Source organism: Colletotrichum karsti, assembly GCF_011947395.1.
Source record: "Colletotrichum karsti strain CkLH20 chromosome Unknown Scaffold42, whole genome shotgun sequence".
Lineage (NCBI taxonomy): Eukaryota > Fungi > Ascomycota > Sordariomycetes > Glomerellales > Glomerellaceae > Colletotrichum > Colletotrichum karsti.
Window position 1 is genome coordinate 323,749 of NW_024065942.1, and position 21,164 is coordinate 344,912.

The window sequence follows — 21,164 nt, forward strand, 5'->3', positions numbered from 1 at the left end:
CGGAAGATCGCGCATAGCTCAATAGCTCGTGAACCGGTGTTGGCACATATCTAGGCAGTCTTCGGCTTGTCGCTGTCCACAGCGTTGAGTCTCTCAATCTCCTTCCTAGCCCCGTTCCACTTCTTCCTCTTGCCATCAAAGTACCGGAAGATGTGCGGACTGTAGATGCCGCCCATGAGCAGACCGCAGAACCGAGGCTCCCGATACCAGAACTTCAGCCCCTTCCACCCCCAGCCGAGGTTCTCTCTCACGCCGCTCCCGGCCATGCGGTCTGCCCAATCGGTCCACTCGATCCCGTTGACAAAATGGTACATGACGTTGCCCGTACGCGCTAGGTCAACCAGCCACGCTTGGTGTTCGTCAATCGCACGCTCGATTTCGCGCCGAGGAGGCAGCGTCGAGTTTCCCTTCCAAACTTGCGCGATGGCCATCGCGGCGAGGTCGTACATCTGAAAGGCGCCGATCGGGAACGCGACGCATCCCATGAACGCCAACGACTCCGGGTACTCTTCGGAAAACACGTTCCGGTACAGCCGCGGGAGCGGCTTGCCCCTGGACCCCTTCGCCGCCAGCCACGCGGGGTTCTCTCTGCGGGTCGGATCGGCCTCGGGGTCCAGGATGCCGAAGTCGGTCTTGTATCCCGTGCAGTAGACGATGGCGTCGACCCCCAGCACGCGGCCGTCGGTGAGCTGGACCTCGTCGCGGCCGGTGATCTGGTCGACTCCCGTGACGGATTCCACGTCGCCGCGCTCCAGCGCCGGCACGATCTCATCTGACACGACGGGGAAGGTGCGTCTCATGGACGGTGCGGGAGACAGTTTCCACTCGGGGCGGATGGTGAAGGTCGTGTCTTGCAGTTTCTTCGCGAAGATGTTGAAGAGGCGTTCTGCCACCCTTGGGAAGATCGACTCTATGATGCCCTGGATCGTCATGAAGCGGACGTTGACGGTGTGGTCTATGGGTTTGCCGTTCTGAGCTCGAGGAAGCTGTGCTTTTGTGAGCCTGCACTGATGGTTTGTGCAAGTGTTGAGCGACTCACTATTATGGCGCCGTCTCTGTGCGACAGGTAGATCTTGCTGGCTTGCCCGATCAGGCTGACTGCGGTGTCGGCGCCGCTGTTTCCCAGACCGACCACCAACACCCTCTTGCCCGCGAAAGCCTCAGGTCTGCAAGTCAAGTCAACGTGGTCAACACAATCCACGCCCGCACGGGTGTCAGACATACCTCTTGTACGTTTTTGAGTGCACCTGTTCCCCGCCAAAGAGCTCGATGTCCTTGATGTTTGGATAGCTTGGCGTCTGGTTCATGCCCGTTGCGATGATGACCTTGTCAAAGATTTCACGAGAGCCCCGGATCTCTACTACCCACTTGTCTGCTTCATCGTCGCGTCGAACGTGGGAAACCTTGGTGTTCAGCCGTATGAACGGGCGCAGCTTGAAATGATCCACGTAGCTCTCGAGGTAGTCCTCCACGTCTTTGGCGGTGCATTGGCTCGGGATATCTATCCAAACGTTGATTAGGGGTTTTGGATGCAGTAAGGGTTATCGTCTCACCTTCAGGGAATGGAAAATCGGTGTAACATCCCTTTGAAGGGGAAATCAGCAAACATGAACTGACGGCAGCCTGCAGGAGCTACCCTCTCTTGCACATACCCTTTCTTTCGATATATTGACAATAGTAGCTGGTGCTGTTACTATAGTTGCAATGGAATATCAAGGGTAGGTTGGGATACTTGGTAGGACCGAGGTTTGGTCTTTTGTGGTGAACTTCCAGAGACCTCCGACGTAGCAGCTGCGCTCAAAGCCAGTCACTTGGAAACCTTCCTCTACGCAGTTCTTCAAGGCGACGAGGCCGAGGGCACCTGAATGGAATCAGCAACGTTTTCCAGGCGCCCTGGTCTCTAATGAAGACTCACCAAGCCCGATTACTGCGACCCTAGGACATTCGTCCATGATGTGGTGCCGTTGGGTGAAGGCCTTCAAGATCAACGGGTTGCGGCGTGATCACCCGTGGGAGAACAGGGAGTCTTGTAGTTGTGTAGCTGCAGCGTGCTCTTCGGAATGCTGACACCAAGAAACCGCCGAGAAAAGTGGCGATCACTTTGTGTTACCGCTGACATGTTGATCTTCTATGGCGCATGCTACCTGCCCTTTAACTGGATGAAACAGGGATGCGCGAGACAGTAGTTCGACATCCCGCGAGGACATGTTGGGGATGTCATTGGATGTCTCAATATCAGCCGCTCAGCCCTGTAGTTTGTTGGGGTAGTTAAGAGTACGTAGTTATCTTGGCGGATATCTGTACTGTCGTGAATCCGCCAGCTCATCTGAGCGGGTGCTAGTTGACCCCCGAGGTGTGATTGTGATGTTCTGCCACGTTGATGAGTTGCTGGAACCTAGATTGTTGCAGTTCCATAACATTCCAATACAGATTTTGCTTCAAGCAGTTGCTCCGCCTTCCTTATCTTGTCACAAGCACATGTAAGAACTTAGTGTCGACCTCAGGTAAACAACAAGCACTACAGCCATATTCAATTTCCTACATCGTCGTCCCTCGTTACCAGTGCCGCCATGAAGTAAATAGACGCTCCATCGCACTAGCTCGTGTGACCCAAGATTTTGAATGGAGGAACGCGTGAACGTGCTCTTTCGAAGCGCTTGAGAGCGACGTGCACGTAATTACTATGCCACCAATAGCCAGGGAGCACATAATGAGGTGCTGTTCTTGAGCCTGGAGGTATTCGTGATTACTGGGGGAGATGAAGAGTAGGCTCTGTAGGGCTAGGTACGTCAGGTCCCGGCTGGGCGGGGATTGGATCGATCGTCATCATCTTATCCTCCTCGGCGATGATGACCTCGGGAAACTCGAGCAACGTAGTTTCGTTATAGTCGTTCGTGGTGACGACGGCTCCATTGAAGTAACTCGGAGATTCGTACTTTCGCACGACCCAGATGTTGCCGCCCTTTTCGAGCTTCGCAAGAAACCTGTCGAGACTGGCACTCTGTCCTCATTGGTTAGCTTCGTGTTTATGTCGTTTCGCAGTTCTGAGAACTTCAGGGGAGACGGCTGTAGTGGGCTTACTGGTCGGAGGATGACGATGTATCGACCAGCTAAGACGCTGGCGACGAGTGAGAGGAAACTGAAGAGACCGGCGAATCGCATGATAGGGATTTTGCCGAACGAAGTGGTAGGGCTTGATTTTGCTGAAGAGGTCTATTCTCTGTGTCACTGTCTCATCGAGAAGAATTACCGCTAGTGGGATATTGTGGCTCTTTATACCTGAAAGCTCCGTCTCTTCGCCTCCTTGCTTCACCAGAGCAACACGAGATGTCACCATTGCTGATGCGGGGTTGAGACAAACTCTCTCAAGTCTGGGTCACATTCACCATTCATTCTCTGCATGAATGAACGCCATTATTTCTTGCCAAGCTCTGCTACAAGACATCTCAGATGGATCTGGACGAAGTACTGGCCCGACCGAAATACTTAATGAGCTGGGTTTGCATGGAGCCTGCGGTACTTGGATCGTAACTTGAAAGTCTTACTGTCTTTCGGTCGGCATATGAGGACGAAGTCAATGTTCCCGTGTCTCATGATACTGTGCGAGGAGATCTACATCAGAGCCCGTTGCGGACACCTGGCACCTCGTGTTGACGGTTTGCGAACCATAAACGGTAAGCTCATACCGGAATAGGAGCAGATCGGGTTCGTAAACGTTTTCAAACTTCATCGGCCGCAACCGCTAATACGCTATCAAAACGCTGATATAGATGATTCCAACCCTTCTCCGGTGAGATGATGTACGACACACGGTACTAGCTCAACGGCTTCTAATCTTCGACCATCGGCTCGGCACGTCACGCCATCCCGCCCGGGCACCTTTAAACCGCTCGTGTCCGCGGCGCACTAGCTCTTTGCTTGCGTGTCGGGCACGAGTTTACGTTAGTGCTTCCAACTTTGAGATCACCTGTGACCTGGGTACGATCTCTCAAGACAGGCGGACCTCACTTCCCGTCTTTGCACTCTCCTTGACGGCCTCAATGATGCGCAGGACATCGCGAGCCTCACTTGCCGGAACAGGAACATCCTCGTCCTTCCCGGTCTCAATAGCCTTCGCGAACTCCTCAAAGAGCTTGAGGTACGTCTTGGGCTCCACCGTCAACTTCGTTCTCTCCTCAACCTTGCCTCCGTCCTTGATGAGGAGCAACCTGCCGCCGTTGATGGGGTCCTCGACGCCGAAACCGGGCTCGTTGGGCTTCTTGCCCTCCTTGAGATGGTCCTCCTGGGGATCAAGCGCCGTCTTGTGGAACGACGCCTTGGTGCCGCGCACCCAGAACCGCGGCTGGATCGTCTCGACGCTCATGACGCCGATGCGGACACTCACGATGAGGCCGTTCTTGTAGGCGAGCTGTGCGTGCACACTGTCCGGGTCCTCCGGGTCGAACTTTCCGTCGCGCTGGTTGATGAGCTTGCCGTAGACGGTCTCCGGCAGGCCGAAGAGGTTGTAGGCTTGGTCGATGAGGTGGGATCCCAGATCATACAGGGCACCACCGCCTTCGGCCATGCCCAGCTGGCCCTTCCAGGACGTGGGCCGGTCCGCGCGGTAGCGGTCGAAGTGTGTGTCGAACTCGTACACGCGGCCGAAGATGCCGTCGTTGATCATCTTCTTCACCGTCAGGAAATCACTGTCCCATCGGCGGTTCTGGTAGACGCAGATGAGGCGGTTGTTCTCCTTTGCGATCTGGATGAGTTCCTCGGCCTCGGCGGCCGTAGGCACGAAAGGTTTCTCAACTAGGACGTGCTTGCCGGCCTGGAGGGCCTGCTTGGTGAAGTTGAAGTGGGTGTTGGGAGGTGTCAAGATGTTGACGATGTCGACCTCGGGGTCCTGAAGCATAGGCTCCAGGGAGGTGTGGTGCGTCAATGAGGGGTAGTCATTGGGGGCAGATGATGAAGCCGTCGGCTTGCGCTGGACGATGCTGTGTAGCTTGAACTGGGGAGTGAGGTTGATGAAAGGGATGTGGAAGATCTTAGCGGACAGGCTGAAGACAAGTTAGCACGTGGATGTCTCTGTTAAATGCGCCACAGCGAGGCTATTCCGGAAGCATGCAAGGGTTTGGGACAAGGATATGTGATCATCGCATGCGGGGATTCTTTACGTACCCGTATCCGATAATTCCGACGTTCAACTTCTTTTCCGAAGACATTTTGATAAACTCTTCTGAGCGTTTCTCGTGAAAAACTGTGATTGATCTCTTGAACTCAACCTTTGAGTGACCTCACCCAGCTTTATACGTATCGTCGACTCGTGTTGTTGAGCATGACCGGCGCTGTGAGGGGCAGCGTGGAGGAGATGGTGGAGTGACGGGCCAAGATTACCCCATTGCGTCACTAGGGGCAAACTCGGCGCTTTTCTCAATGGACAGCGGAGAAAATTGCCCCATTTTCTGACTGCTCGTCAGGTTACAAACCACGACGCTAACGCCAACTTGACACACCGGGATGACCAAGCATGAAGGACTGTTAAAGTTGCCCGAATAGGTCACCTTGAAGCATCTTTCGGTGAAGACGAGTGCTTCACCGAGACCCCTCGGAGCGTCAGCAAAGACGGGATGCGTGGATTTGCGTGCTAGATTTACTGGTACGAAGGAATGATGAGGTGGTCATTCGAGTCGACTATTCATCTACGTAAAGAGTACTAGCAGTTCATTCCTTATGCCAAGGTACACTGACAGCTTTCAGATTCCGCGTCTCTTTCTGTCACATAGCACACAAGCGTTCGCGCAGCCTGGTTAACGAGAATTTGTCTTTAAGCCATGCAGTTGTTTTCATCTTGTGACAAATTTTTGGACATCATTTGTGGACGACCGCTAGATGCCGGTTTCATAGAATTTCTTTAAGCGCGAGACATTGCCGTTAGTCTTCCAATGCTAATGCCGGGTGGCCGGCGTTAAGTGGGTCTCGGAGAAGTGAGAATGGGAGCCGGAGCCGGAGCCGGAACGGTCGGCGGTCCAGAGCTCTTGTAAAATGACGCGCAGGAGAGGAAAGGCAATCACAGAGTAGCATAGAAGCATATTCGCATACTATATTTGTCTGGGGTAAGGCTGTTTTTTCCCCCCCAACAAGGGATAATAACGTGTCTTTTCTCAGCGCTGCAGGGGCATTGATATGTTGCCTCAAGATTCATCATGATCACGATTTAATCTCTGAGAAAAGGAAAGAATTTTGAAGAGAGTAATCGAGACAAAAAACTGAGGACTTTTAGTAGTTGAAAATAAACTCTCCTCTACTTTCGCGAGCACTGGTACCAATCAATCGCAATTGAACTGAGCATGGGAAGCTGTGGAGTGAGGGCATCATGGAGGGGTGACGGCCCATAATAATACCTAATTCACGTTAGTTCCTAACATCCACGTGGCGAGCCAGGCCAAGACGCCCCAGTTGTTGGAGAAGACCATCGAATTTGTAATCTTGGTCCGTTCGGATGATTGATAAAAAGGTCTGATGTAATGCCTGTATATCCACCTCCCTCAACTACTCTCAATTTTATTTACGACTTGCCGCATTGCTAGCATCATCATGGCAAATACTTTGGGTCAACAATGGGTAGTCCGCTCCCAACAAAGCGATCTTTCAGGTCTTCAGTTTCAAGAAAATGCACCGATCCCCGAACTCGGACCTAGCGAGGTTTTGGTGGAAGTCCTCGCCGCTTCACTGAACTACCGCGATCTCGTCGTTGCGAAGGTGAATAACCAGAGTCACATTACCAGTACCTATACTCACCTCCCGGCAGGGTCTTCTTGGGCTGAAGTCATCTCCCGATCTCGTCCCCGGCTCGGATGGAGCCGGCTACGTCCGCAAGACAGGTAGCGATGTCAAGTCTGTGGCTCCCGGAGACCGAGTTGTCATGCACATGGTTCCGGAGACCTTCAAAGACAACCAAGTTGCGCCCTTGGATGATTCGACCCTGCCGTCTTTTGCCCACATCTCCGCCGGTCTCGGGCATGGTCTGAACGGTACACTTTCCACACATGGCGTCTTCCAAGAGAGTTGTCTCGCAAAGTTCGGCGACAACCTTTCTTTCGAGGAGGCGGCGACACTTACATGCTCTGGTATCACGGCGTGGAATGCTTTGATGGGCCTTGAGGGAAAGCAGGTTAAGAAAGGCGACTGGGTACTCGTTCAAGGAACCGGGGGGGTGAGCATTGCCGCTCTGCAGGTAAGTCAACGGCACAGAATCGATGGCAGTATCACTTAAGTCTCTAACGCTGTACAAAATAGTTTGCACTTGCGGCTGGCGCAAACGTTATCGCAACGACCAGCAGCGATGCCAAAGCCGCCAGACTCCGCGACCTCGGCGCGCATCACGTCATCAACTACCGCTCATCTCCAGACTGGGGTGCTGTGGCCAAGAGGCTGACGCCTTCCAGCCGAGGCGTGGACATTGTCGTCGACGTCGGAGGTAACGCGACCCTCGGTCAATCCCTCGAGGCGATGCGCATCGATGGACTCATCGTGATCGCCGGACTACTCGGCAAGACAGACCGTGAAGAGCCGCTCATGTCCGTCTTGGGCAGGATCTGCGTTGTTCGGGGTATTTTGCTGGGTACAAGGCAGATGATGCGGGACATGATTAAGTTCATGGAGGAGAAGGGCGTGAAGCCGGCATTGGATGCCGAGGTATTCACGTTGAGTGAGGCGAAGGCGGCGTTTGAGCGGCTGGAACAACAAAAGCACTTCTCCAAAGTTGTCATCAAGATTCCAGGGGCGAAGCAGTAATATTATCAACAGAACGGCACTCATTAAGCCGCTTGATTATCCGCTCCATCGGCATCGTCAACATCCTCCTGACTCCTCAGTTGTCTAATACCTGTGTATCGCCAATTAGAGACGTACGTCTCGAATGCCTGCTCTCCATGTTTTCCGTTCGATGTGGCATAAACGCCAAGTGCCACGCCTGTATCCTTATTAGTACAAAGACACAATTATTGACCGAGAAGTTTCACTAACCAGAGTAGTATGGAACCAATTCAGTTCCTTTGCAGTGACCGAATACTCTCATCTCAGAAACATCTCCTTGGCTGGCAAGCCCAGCCGAGAAAGCGAAGTGTGTGCTGTTGACTGCTTCGATCTGAAGAGATATCTTCTGTCCGTTCCATCCCTCGGGTAAAGGGAATATCTCATTCGGAGGATTTTCCATTGCTCGATACGGCGTTTCCGAGATGCCTCTGAACCGAAGATGGGGTCGTAGATCTTCACTTCCACTCGGCTTGAGCATGACAATGCCAAGGTCAAAGTGCTGAGCTTGGTCCTGGATGATGGAGGCGCCTACTTCCATCTCTTCTTTTGTAAGAGACTTGGCCCAATCAACATCCACACGAAAGCGGAATAGGGAATGCGCCATTCGCCTTCCGACGAATGTTTGTCCCCTTCCCAACGCAAAGTCCGCATCAAAGGCAGTCAAGTTGAGAACTGATGACTTGAGTGCCAAAGTGTTCCAGTGTCCGGGTGGTGAGACGGCATAGTTTCTTGCCTTTGGCAAACGCCAGTGAACAAAGTGAATTGGGAGCTTGCTTCCAGGTGGGAAGGTGATCGCGTCGTCTGCGTCGCTCAGTTGGCCCTCGCCTTCGTCGGGGATGGCCTCCGGTGGAAGTGGCCATCCAGAGACATCACCAGTAACCGGTGTGAAGACTGGGAATTCTCCTTCCTCCCAGGTCACTGGTGTAAGAACAGTTTCTCGGCCCATCGGCAGGTTCCCGAAGTAGGCACCTGGATCTTGGCCATATGTGCCTCCTGCACGAACTGCAAGAGCAACGGACCACCACTGACCCTTGGCATCTTGAAAGAGGTCGGCATGCCCGACAGCTTGGAAGTATGAACTCGTGTCGTTTGCGGAAGTTAGAAGCGGGTTTCCAGGAGCAGGATCATAAGGACCAGTCAGGTTACGCGATCGTGCCATCGTGACCATGTGATTCTCGCGCGTGCCCCCCTCCGCCAGGAGGAGGTAGTAAAAGCCATCCCGCTTCCAGATATGAGGTGCTTCAGGAGACCGTCCGCCGGTACCATTCCAGGGCATGATAATGTCTCCGATTTCGCCAGTCTCGAGATCGAGTGGTGCATGCATGATACCCGGATAATAGGCCGCCGTGTGAGCGCCAGAGACATAGGTTTTGCCGTCGTCATCCCAGAAAGGCGAAGGGTCAAAGCCTGGAAAGCTGAAATGAACAGGGTCAGACCACGCATCTGAGCTGTACGGATCAGTTGCTGTAAGGACAAAGTTGTCCCATCGGCTGTCATTGGTTCTCGGGAGCTGCTGATTCACAAGAGTACAGAGCAAATAGAAGGTGCCCTGGTGAAAACGGAGAGTCGGCGCATAGATACCGCTGGTTGCCTTGGGTAGAAATGCCAGACCGGGCAGCTGGTCTGCTCGACTAAAGGCGTTGGAGACATGTTTCCAATGAACCAAGTCTCGACTTGCATGTATCGGTAGACCTGGAAAGGCCAGAAAGCTCGACGTTGCGCAGAAGAATGTGTTGTTGAACTCAGGGACAAAGATGCAACTCGGATCCGGGTTGAAACCGGTAATGATAGGGTTCTGGAATGTCGAGTTTTGAGCTTGACCGACGCCGGCCAGGACCATGGCCGACATCAAGAAGTTGATTAGCATGATGCTGAAGATTAAGCGTAGTCAGCTTTGTAATGATCGGTCTTTCATAAAGTTTGCAGGAAATCTCCCCGCTTTGTACATGTTTTCTAATCCTAGCCATGCGGACGACCCCGCGGTTGACCTCAGGAAGTATGGCACGTTTCGGGGCTACCGTGATCCACATTGTCGGGAACGTGATCGAACATCTGAAAGGCTGGCGGCACCAGGAATCGGAGAAGTCACTTCGCAGTGCTTTTCCGAGATTCAGTGGTCCAGGTAAACCAGGCCCGGCAGTTTTCGGTTTAGGCTGAATGAGCATCTACCGATCTTGTCCAACTTTGGGGAACCCCAGGATGCGGGGGACTTGCAGGATTTCCAGGGCCAAGGCCTGAGACCTGGAGGCACGATGCATTTCCGTTATTCATTTGGCAACAATGGATACATGATGAGGAATATGCGGTCAGAAAAGCTTGCATTTCCGTCGATTTCATCGCTAGACAGGGTTGTTCTGCGCTCGATATCCTTTCAATCCCTCAAGACCATGGATTCTTGCACGACTTTCAACCTCTTAGTGTCCGCACCAGCTTCGAGTTACGGCTTGGTCTCGCCTGGAAATCATCTCTGCACTGCTTCAAACTTCTACGCTGTTTTCCTTGTGCGTCGAAGTTGTCTTTGCTGAGCCACGCCTCTAGCCCTCCCTTGACAGCAGGCCACTCATCGTTCGTTATGCTGAACCAGGCCGTGTCCCTCCGCCGGTCTTTCACAACCATATGCTTTCTGTTCATCAGATATCAGCCAAGTGCCCATCAGTGAGAGATCGAATTCTGATTCACCTGAAGATCCCCTCGAAAACAAACCCTAATCGCTCAGCAGCCGCCAAACTCGGGCCGTTGAGATGATTGGCTTTCCACTCAATCCTTTCGTAGCCTTCGTCGAATGCTTCTTTCATGAGGAGGTAGAATGTTTCAGTCGCCTGTCGGGTTCGTTGAAGCTTCTTGCTGAAACAAATTGACCCAATCTCAATGCGCTTGTGTTCTGGCACGATTGACATGAACGTCATGAAGCCGACCGGCTCAGCGGACAGATCGGAAGCTGGGCCGGACATGACAGTGAAGTACAGAGGGTCAGTGGAAGTGCTCCACTTCGCGACGTCTTCCTCAAAGTCCTCGAACTCGAGGTACGGATGCTGAAAGAGGTATTTCCAGAGTTGGGCATTTTCTTCGCCTCCTACATGTTTGAAGAGACTTTTTGCGTGCGATTTGTGAAGAGGAACGAGAGTTGTGTACCGGCCTTCGTTGAACTCTCTACGGACTGGGGCCTTCATCAAATGCGCATAGTGCACCTCGGGTCCGTCAGGCAGAACGGTGATTTTGGGTGAGGGAGGCGGATCCTCGACCCCGGCTATGATACGCGGCACGGATGCCAAGGAACGAAACATTGCTGAGAGGAAACCGGAGCTGTGAGGAAAATGATGCTCTATCGAGAGGAAAGACTCGCACAAAAATCTCTGCTGTGTAGTCGAAATCTGATGGATGGATGTATGTGATGATCTTGTAATGACTCACGCAGAAGATCCGGGCACTCAAGAGTGGGAGACTCGGCTTTTGAATCAATTTCATCAACGCCGGGAAGGATTCTGCAGGCGGGTCGCTCAATGTTTAGCCGCTATCTAGCCGCTGGGGACTCGGCCAGGATGCCGATGAAACACGGATCGAGGCCGAATTTGGTGACCAGGCGCTTATGACAGTCGCGCGACTAGACTCTTTCAAGGTTCAGGCGCCATCTGAAGGGCGTATGCGCTGAGCTATTTGAGATCCATGTAATCAGATACGCCCATTACGCCGATGCTCCGATTGAACCCGGGGCAGTGCCGTTGTAGAATTGGATGGATAAGAAATTGAACGCAATCAACTTCTCGTCCCAACCAACACAATTGTAAGCGCCCGGGCAGGAAACCCGCATCAATCTGTCACAAGCAACCTAAATTACCAACGGCACGGCACACACATTTCGAAGGCTCGACCCATGCGGCCAACGGAAGCACAGGCGGAATATCCTTAGGGACATACCACCAATGCCAATGTGCAGCACGATGCAATGCGGTAATCGTTCGTATCTTTGCCCTTTCGAAATGTCGCCATCTTCTGCAATAACACAGGGATTGAGAGGCCGCGAGTACAGTAAACTTTATATTAATGGCTAGATGAAAATCAATCACAAAACACACAAGTATTCAGGCAGACGTGCATTCAGGCTGAACATGACAGCGAATTCTTCTGGCCAAGACGTTGAGGCGAAAACATTCCTGCTGCTCACACAGACGTCATATGTCTCACTGGCTGGTCTTGTCAGAGGTCTTACTGAAAGTCTCGATGGCTGAGCCTCAATCCCCCATCCCCACATCACGACGGAAGAAGTTCGTATAATTTCTCAGTTTCTGAGTTTTTCAGTTGATGAGATGGAAATTTCACATGGCAGGCGACGACAGTAATAACTATTCGATTAAAGTTCGAGTAGTAACGTCATTGGAAAGCCCCAAGTCCGCTACCTGTGACGCGTCACCCGAGGCAGAATTGAGAGTACCTGGCATACGTTCATGTGCGTGTAAAAGGTTCATGTACCCTATTCGCTCAAATAAGGCAGCACCCCATTCGAGCTAAAAGCAGAAGACAGCCAGAAGAACATATAATCCGAACGTTTGCGCCAGTGATTGGAGAAGCACATTGTTAGACTGTCTGACACTCGACAAAACTCCAACTTGGAAAGGAAGGAGGCTAAAAACTGTCATAGAGGAGGATATGCCGTCTCGGTGTTTACGTGAGAGCAAGTGGAAAGTGATCATGAAACCATCACCTCTTGGGGGTCTTAAATAGATGTGCAACCCAGAATGGATTGACTGGGCAATATTCGGCAAAGGTCAGAATCTCGAGGTTCTGGGTGAGCTCTAAGGAAACGGGAGCTGAGGAATGTGTCTTTCTAATTGGCTCATCGTGGCCTGAGAGAAAATGTCGACCGACCTTCGCAGGCGCTCGTTCATTCTGATTGTGCAGATTTCAAGCGTTGCAGTTACCGAGTTACTGGGCTAACAATGCTATGAGGTCATTTCATTCACCTAAAATGTTGTTGCATACTGTCCAAAGATTAGAGCAGCACCATGACCAGCATGGACTTTTCATGTACAACACACAGTAACATTGGCGGTTTGATGTTCTGATGAAATTTTCCCACGACAATGCAGTCGTCATAGTTCACTTTAACGTGCTCATGGCGCAGATGCTGGCTTATATAAATAACCTCCCTGTCAAGTTGCCTCCCACTTCGATATGATAAGAAATTGGTGGCCAGGTTCGCAACGAGATTGGTATCCTGCGGTTCGCGGCACGATACGCCGCACAACGTCCATCTCCAGTCATAGGCTCAGTGTCACAGGCAAGATGAAATCGAACTAGTCAACCTACCAAACAGGCGGCCTCGGAGAGAAGGGTTCGAGTGTCGGTGTATGGGAGCATGCTTAAGGGAAAGCAGCATTATCATAATTCTGGATGCCGACTGGTTCAGTTTGAGGTGGCTGCGAAGAAGGGCTATGGAAACATCCTGCTGGGTTCGAATTAGCTTTAAGTCTCAATTTCGTGCTTTCAATACGAATGTGGAGAATTGGATCCAGATCAGAAACGTAGGAAATAGTCCTACTCAGTGGACGGATGTAGGCCGCCTCATAGTTGGCAAAACAGTTTTAAGTAGCATCATAAGACAGTGTTGATACAGTGATAAAATAGATGAAATCTTTGAACTTACCAGTTAGAAGGCGCCGTCAAGATCGACATCCAGCACAGTGGGCTGGAGAGGGCGCAAAAGAGGAGTTCAGACAATCTGCATCGCCAACGAATCTCGCTCTGGAGGCTGTCCACATCTGACTGTCGTCTTCTTCTCGACGCAGAAGATGCAAGATGAGTAGAGAAAGAAGTTTTCATTTGCATCGTGAACGAAAACCGGTTTTCTTTATACGTATTGGCATGTGGACTAAATGACATCATTTGACACATAACATCTCCATTTCTGATGGAGATAGTTGAGACGACGATGGAGAAGGTTGGGAGGAATGGTGGAGAATCTGGCAACGGCCTGACTCGGTGCTCGGGATTTTCCATGAAGAAACAGTCTCATCAACGACACAATTGCCTTCAGTGACAATCTCAAAAGAAAGTTTGCCGTTTCGTCAACCAGCTACAAGGATGAACCAAAGAAGCATATTGCGTTGTGAACCTGTTTCTGCCAGCCGCGAGACAACAGGTCCTTGGCAGTATTTCATCAACAAGGGCCCATACAAAACTGACCATTCGTATTCAAATATCGGCAATCGACTTTCCAAGAGGTTGCACCCTTGTGAAGGCTCTTAGACGGGTGGAAAGACCAGACAGCATAATCAGAATGATTCCGTCTTCACACTTACTTCATAACAGGGGTTTTAAATGCCACAAAACCGCATATTTCTAGTCATATACGGTTCTCTGAACTTTCTGTTGCCGCTTCGGATTTCTGTTCGTGTGCCGGATCTCCAGTTCAAGAGTTGGTCTTTGATCAGTAATGCTGATACTACACGACTCCGAAGGGTGTGGTCTCTGTCAGTTTTGATCTCACTGTCCGCCATGTTTAATGAAAAAATTCGACTAATTGATATTTTTGACAGAGCTTTCCGTGATATGCTTGGGACGATGGAGCCAGCACAGTGAACTCAAATGAAGACTATTGAAGACACGGCCAGAGTTTTGCATCTCAAATTTGAGATAACGGCGGGGTTAAGAGAGATTACAAAAATAAAACTTGCTCAGATCGAACATCATGCCAGAGAATGCCGTACAAGTGATCCAAACCCCCATCATTTCTCCCCGAGATCCATCTTGGGCTGAGGTTCGTTATCGTCCTCCCGCATTTTCCTGTTCATCATCTCCCAAAGCCCCTCCGCCCTGTATCCCCCAAACCAATAGTTTCCCTTGGGGTCTTTGCCGACCATGATTAGTCCATCATTGAAATTGTACGGGCCTTGTACGGTCTGGATGTAAGACGGAAACAATGGAGTGCCCGTTGGGCTACGAGCTGCCGCCGAGAAATCAGTTTCATACAATGTCGCCTTCTGCCAGTTCGAGAACATGAGTAACTTCATAGAGACATCTCCAAACAATGGCGGGGCTCTGCTCCTTGGATCCTCCCTGATGAACGAGGTGTATGCCTCGATCTGCTCACGCGAGCGCTGCACATTGAGTGCTCCGCGAATTTGGGAAGCCACATAGCTGAGCGGCCTTTGAAGTAGGTCTTTTGCGAGTATAACTGTAACAGTGAAGCCGATACAGTTGCCGAGAGTCGGTCTATTGGCGGGCATAAGATCAGACAAGGTTTTCCGCCATTCAAATGCTTGCTGTAAGGCCACCTGGTACGCGCATCTTGGTAAGTCTACGCAGCCCAACATCAGAAATTAAAGGTGAGTACTCACAGGCTGCTTGGAGTCTTTTGGGAGATTTGAGAATCCCACTTGGGCAAGCCATGCCAGAATAACGTCTCCTTCACTTAAAGAGGGAGCTTCTGTAATCCCTTTCAGGGCAGCTTGGGTTGCTAGCTCCTTCGTGGCCTTCTCCCTCAAATCTTTCAAGTATGCAGCTGGAATGCAAACAATGCGATTCTCTCTTGGTCTGATAGCGAGGTTGTATAAGTTCCAAAACAACCATCTCGCAAGACCAATCGTGGACAAACGTTGGTCGACGAGAAGATGAGGCTCAGTTGGGTTCTTGCCCAGGTCTTCCAGGGGGTAGTCACTGAGAGGCTCCAGGATCTCACTCTCCCGTCCCTGAAGCATCAGTGTCCAGGCCTTGAGAAGAGAACCCAACGCGATAGCATCCAGAGACAGATGTAGCCAGTACAGAACGACAATCGTTGAGTTCTTGAACGAGATTACACGCAGCCCGAGCTGGGGCCGATCGGTGTAGAGATAGTCATCTGGTCCTTTCGGGATTCCAGGACCGGTGTACAACTCTGAGAGAATATTAGGGTCTCCTATAACCCTAGGCCGGCCGTCATCTGGTGGTCTGGGTATCTTGGACGCAGTGGGATGGTCTTCTGCGGCCAGATCACTGAGATCCACGTGTTCGTATGCGACGGCAGGGCGTTCTGGTGAGAACTCCTGCGGAATATGGTGTTCAAGTTCTCCACGGTCCTGGTAGAAGTCAGAATAGGGAATATACTGAGAGCGGGCCAACTTTGAGGGTGAGATCTTACATTTCTTCTCAGTCTGGCCCCCAGTTTGTTCCAGCCGGGACGACTCAATAACCATTCAAGACAAATATGAAGTTTCTCGTGTTCGAGAACGTCATCAATGACAAAAGTGGTGTAGAAAACGAAGTTTCTGAATATGATGGTGTCGTCGAAAAAGCCAACCGGGATGACACGATCGGTCGGCACACGCTGAGGCTGTGGCGTCTTCCACAGACTAGGTAACAAGCTCAACATGTCTCATGCAGTTGATGGACGAGGCAACTGCACGTGTTATGATTAATATGGCGACTCGGAGAGTCTGTGTAAGGGACTTGGCGTTACACGACCGAGGGCTGCATGGCTGGATTTTAAACTTGGGAAAAGGTGATCCCCGTACGTGTTTCTGCTTCCGCACTCGACGAGAATAGCAATTCTTTTTCGATCATTGACCGCTTTGCGGCGCAGACTGTGAGGCCTTATCCGTACATGACCAGGGAGTGAAAACCCACCAAACATCGCCTTCACTGCTGTGTGTGTAAAATATCCAGTGCATGCAAACATTACCCGTCCTGCAGGCCGTGTTACACGAGAGTAAGCCAAGCCTGCACCCCTTCCAATTGCACTGGGCAGCGTCAGCTGGGTCCCACTGAAGTATGCAATCGTCACCAGTGAGACGTCTTTGAGATGTGTGGCTCAAGCAGGCTCTACACCTCACGCGGACAATCTCCGTGTTGGGTATGATCATGGTATCTCGCCTTCCCCCTATCGCCTTCTCGTCAAACCCGCTCTCGTATTCATGCAAGATTGTCATTTAACCGTTTCTTCATGTAGCAGCCCTGTACAGTCACGGGTAGTATTTGATTTACTCAGCCGGGCAACATGAGCTCGCCCTCCGATGTTGAGTCGAGCGCGATCTATGATAAGCGTCAAGTCTCTGACTTCACGATCACGTTGAAGACTCATTGTCAGTATTGAAGTGTATTGATTGAATCCTGTGTATCGCATCAAGATATCCCTTTTCCAGTGAGCAAACAGGTTTGGTGCTTACTATAATCACTTGCATGTTACGTCCCTCTCATCCCACAACCTAAGAATAGCCTCTGATTGAAGAAGGGCGTTGGTTTCTATACCAATAAGTCACGCAAAGTGCGAGCGATAACCTTCGTAGCACGCCTCAGATCATCAAGCTGGAGCCGTTCGTCCGCCCGCTTAGCGTGGGACTCCAAGACCGTCCGCGGACCCGCGCCGTAAATGACGCCGGGAATCCCGGCCTCCGCATACAGCCGCACATCGGTGTAAAGCGGGGTTCCCGTCGCTGTGGCCGGCTGGCCGAAAGTCTGCGCGGTGTGCTTCTGGATCGCTTGAACCAGCGGCTCGTTCCCGGGATTTGAGCGCATGGAATTGGCGAGGAGCAGCCGGCGGAGATCCACCGAGATACCCGGCAGACCTTCCGAAGCCTCGGCAATGGTCCGGCGAACTTCCGCCTCGACCTCTTTGGGATCTTCTTCCGGAATCATGCGGCGATCGAGCTTGAAAACCACTTTGCCAGGCACAACGTTGGTATTCGTATCGCCCTCGATGCGACCGACGTTGAGGTACGGATGAGTGATGCCTGCTACTTCGGAGCGAACCTCCCGATAACGAGCGTTGAGAGCATAGAGAGCATTCAGGATCGTCACCGCACCCTGAAGCGCATCGACGCCGGTGTCAGGAATGGCAGCATGAGCTTGCTTGCCATTGACGGTGACTTCCATCTGAAGGCAGCCATTATGCGCAGTGACCACTTCATAAGAGAAGCCTGCTGCAATGAGCAAATCGGGTTTTGTGAGACCTTGGCTCAGAAGCCAACCGGGACCGAGCTCGCCGCCGAACTCCTCGTCGTAGGTGAAATGAAGCTCAACTGATCCTCTCAAGGGGGCCTTCAAAAACTCTAGAGCGCGCACCGCGAAAGTGAAGCTGGCGAAATCGCTCTTGCTGACGGCCGTCGCTCGGCCGTACATGACGCCGTCTTCGATGACCGCGCCGTAGGGATCTCGGGTCCAACCCTCGCCAGGCGGAACAACATCACCATGGGCATTGAGAGCTACCGTTCGGCCGCCTTCGTTATAATGACGGCGTACAATCAGGTTCGTGATAGACTTCATTCCATAGTCGAGTACTTTGTCCTCGGGTACCGGATGGCGCTCGGCTTCGAAGCCGAAGCCGTGCAGTAATTCGGCAGTGACCTCCGCATGCGGGGCATTGTCGCCGAGAGGGGTATCCGTCGGCACCCTCACCAGGCTTTGAAGGAAAGTCAATTCTTCCTCGAAATGGGCATCAACCCAGGCGTCTAGGAGACTGTAGTCGTTGGAAGCTGGCACAGCGGTCATATTGATCGGAATTGGTGAAAACTTGGTGTTGAAGGAAGAAGAAATTGGTGCGGAGCTCTCTGTACTTCACCATGAGTCGGCACGTCGGTCTGTTGACCGTCTTGCCCCAGCTTGGCATCAAACGGGCTCCACAAGAAAACAAAAGGGAAGATGCCGAGTTTAAAACGACTTGAACTAGTGCTCCATACTCAAGTTTTACGTAAGGTATTGAATGTTCCACTGATTCTCTCAGAAAATCGTAGATATGTGGTAAAAACCCTCCATGAACGCGCCGCAAGTTATGACCGGCCCGCACCGGCCGGAAATGTGGGCCTTGAGCCGACACGGCCGGGGCCCGGGAGAAATCATAGTCTGCCGGACGGACCACAGATCGAAGCCTGCGAACTACACTAATGAGAAGCCTCATCCACTGCTTTTAGAAAACTCAAGGCAAGTGTCACTCACATCTTTATCTATTTATACCAATCTTAAATAATAAATATAATACGCTATATAATATAATATAGCTACCTTTATAATCTAGCTATTAATATTATCTTATTATACTTAATAAATATATATTTAATATTTAATATTCTAAAAGAATAAAACTCTATCTTAATAAGCTTCTTAATATACTTAATAGTATAAATAGCCTTACTCTTAAGGTTAAAGGGGGTAAAACCTTAATAAGAGATATTAATCTATAAGAGATTATTCTTTTTATTAAGATTATACTATAAACTTTATCTTTTTATTTATCTACTTAAAATATTATTCTATATCCCTTATTTTATATTTACTCTTATTATTATTATTCTTAATATAATCTTAAGCTTTAACTCTTCTTAATTTCTTAATACCTTTAAGAATAATATCCTCTTCTATTTAAACTATATTAATAATATTCTTTTTATATACTATATTAATAAGAATATTATAATAAATATTATCTTTTTAAAGGAATAAATAATTTAGTAATAATATATAGGTTATATAACGCTATAGTAATATTTAAACTTATTTATAGCTTAAATAGTAATTAAAATAAAGTATAAACTACTATTAATCCTTAGTATATTATAATATAGTAAGCTATATAATAATATAGGGCTTAGCCTACTTAATATCTTAATAATAATAGGATAGTATATAGAGGTACTAGTTAGGATCTAGATATATTAGATATAAGGTTAGTAGTTTCTATAGATATACTAGGTATAATTAGGCTTAAATTAATCCTTATTATTAAATAATAGCGCTAATATAGGAAAGGTAATATATAAGTACCAATCTTAAATCCTCACTGCAGAATGCTGGCCATAGTGCATCGAGCGTGGTGGAGCACTAAGAGGGGCTGAACGCTGCGCGAAGAGAAACACTCAGATGACTACCAGTTACTGGGCTACCTCTGTTTCTGCGGTCTCATAAACCAACCTCCTACCTGTAACCATCCGGCGATTCCAGTCACATTCGTTTGTGGTGCATCGCCTACTTGACAGGAAGAAAATCCTGCTACCTGGCCCAACTGGGGCTCCACGGACATGGCCCAGCCGACCGAATCAGACATCCTCTGCGCTTTAGCTGAGTACCGGAAGCACGTTCTCGATCACAACAGGAAGGTATTCGCGCAGCTCGTTCATCTGGCCGAGACAGAGGAGGCCCCATCGGACTATGACGAAGAAGACGCTGCGGGAAGGCGGCGCGAGTTCATATGGGACCAACTATGCGTTACTCGACCTAGCAGCCTACCAGCGGACGACCCGCGGCGCATAGACGTGCCCAAAGACGTACTGATCCGGTGGGATGATCTTGTTCAGGTCTCGGAGCTCGCCCTTTATGGTATCGTTGTCCAGCCAGATCAGAAACTACGTGCCGTCTCGCGCGTGCAGTACAGAGCCGGTATCGAGGCCGGTCTAAAGGACATTAGTGGCGACGGGGCTTTCCATTATTATGAAACATGTCGACGGCCTTGTAGGCCCTGGTTGGCCTCTATACAGGGAGAACGGTCAGCAAGTGCGCTTTTGGCATGGGCTAGGAGAGAGGACGGACGCCGTCGCGGAGCGTTTCTGGAACGATGTGGACGCATTCAAGGAGAAAGCAGGCGAAGATAGCTGAGAGGTGCTCGCGGCCTGGGAGCACGTGCGGCACAGGGCCAGACGCGACGTGCTTCGTGGCCTATTTCCGCGACTCGCAAGATTCAGAGAGGAAGAACTGATGCTGGCGGTATGTGGTGCAGTTCGGGCCGTCTGTCGAGGTCTTTGACAATATCGTGGTCCTACTGAACTGGTATTACAAGGAACGAGCCTGTACTGGAGAACATCGACTTGACTTCGGGATGCGTCTTTGGATGAACCTGTTGGTAAGCAGTCTGGCGTCCTCCTTCCACTCAGCTTGATTTTGTCCGAGCAAATCGGCCGTACGCGGTCAGTAGACAAGATTGCCCTCACTCCGGCAGCTCCTCTGGCTTCTGCCAATATCACTAGCTGCACAGTAGGCCGTATTCATAAACTGATATTGTCTCTATTGATCAACGTAACTTCGAACCTTTGACCCTTTCTTCCTCAGAGAAGAGGAGGTATTGGAGCTTCCACGTCCTGGGACGCTCATAGCCATGCCTCATATCTGATGGTGGGTGCGTCCGCTCAGCCTGATCTGACATGCAGGTGCCCACATGTTTGTTGCCAGCTAACTAAAGCACCCTGCAGCAATATGCATTTCGAGTCCAATGAACGGCATCTTGGCAATCTAGCAGGCCTAAAATTGTGTCTGGCCTGCAACATGTATTGGCGGAGAGTTACCAATCATGACACCCCTCCGGCGGTTGGAAGCGAGAGCAGATTGCCCCCACCTGTGCTTCTACCCTCCGCTCTTATTTTCCACCTTCATCATTCTCACCTCCTTGTCGGCAGCCCATCGACTTCCAGCAA

At 50.7% G+C, this 21,164-nt stretch overlaps 6 protein-coding genes across 6 annotated transcripts; 1 reads left to right on the forward strand and 5 right to left on the reverse strand.

The window, feature by feature from the left end:
* Positions 1–50: 50 nt before the first annotated feature.
* Positions 51–1,952, reverse strand: CkaCkLH20_10750 (dimethylaniline monooxygenase 2; the record flags this gene model as incomplete). The annotated part of the gene is made up of 6 exons (XM_038893464.1): positions 51–986; positions 1,040–1,166; positions 1,225–1,501; positions 1,554–1,584; positions 1,830–1,861; positions 1,916–1,952. The coding sequence occupies 6 exons, from the start codon at positions 1,950–1,952 to the stop codon at positions 51–53; spliced, it is 1,440 nt and encodes a 479-aa protein (XP_038741277.1).
* A 794-nt stretch (positions 1,953–2,746) lies between these two features.
* On the reverse strand, positions 2,747–3,162 carry CkaCkLH20_10751 (uncharacterized protein; the record flags this gene model as incomplete). The annotated part of the gene is made up of 2 exons (XM_038893465.1): positions 2,747–3,001; positions 3,082–3,162. 2 exons carry the CDS (start codon positions 3,160–3,162, stop codon positions 2,747–2,749), a joined length of 336 nt encoding a protein of 111 aa, XP_038741278.1.
* Positions 3,163–3,988: 826 nt separating this feature from the next.
* Positions 3,989–5,204, reverse strand: CkaCkLH20_10752 (uncharacterized protein; the record flags this gene model as incomplete). Its single annotated transcript, XM_038893466.1, has 2 exons — positions 3,989–5,039; positions 5,161–5,204. The coding sequence occupies 2 exons, from the start codon at positions 5,202–5,204 to the stop codon at positions 3,989–3,991; spliced, it is 1,095 nt and encodes a 364-aa protein (XP_038741279.1).
* A 1,372-nt stretch (positions 5,205–6,576) lies between these two features.
* Positions 6,577–7,776, forward strand: CkaCkLH20_10753 (uncharacterized protein; the record flags this gene model as incomplete). The annotated part of the gene is made up of 3 exons (XM_038893467.1): positions 6,577–6,741; positions 6,791–7,216; positions 7,279–7,776. The coding sequence occupies 3 exons, from the start codon at positions 6,577–6,579 to the stop codon at positions 7,774–7,776; spliced, it is 1,089 nt and encodes a 362-aa protein (XP_038741280.1).
* A 226-nt stretch (positions 7,777–8,002) lies between these two features.
* CkaCkLH20_10754 (uncharacterized protein) lies at positions 8,003–11,081 on the reverse strand (the record flags this gene model as incomplete). The annotated part of the gene is made up of 2 exons (XM_038893468.1): positions 8,003–9,668; positions 10,501–11,081. The coding sequence occupies 2 exons, from the start codon at positions 11,079–11,081 to the stop codon at positions 8,003–8,005; spliced, it is 2,247 nt and encodes a 748-aa protein (XP_038741281.1).
* Positions 11,082–14,519: 3,438 nt separating this feature from the next.
* Positions 14,520–18,255, reverse strand: CkaCkLH20_10755 (acetylornithine deacetylase; the record flags this gene model as incomplete). The annotated part of the gene is made up of 3 exons (XM_038893469.1): positions 14,520–15,068; positions 15,132–15,667; positions 17,028–18,255. 3 exons carry the CDS (start codon positions 18,253–18,255, stop codon positions 14,520–14,522), a joined length of 2,313 nt encoding a protein of 770 aa, XP_038741282.1.
* Positions 18,256–21,164: the final 2,909 nt, after the last annotated feature.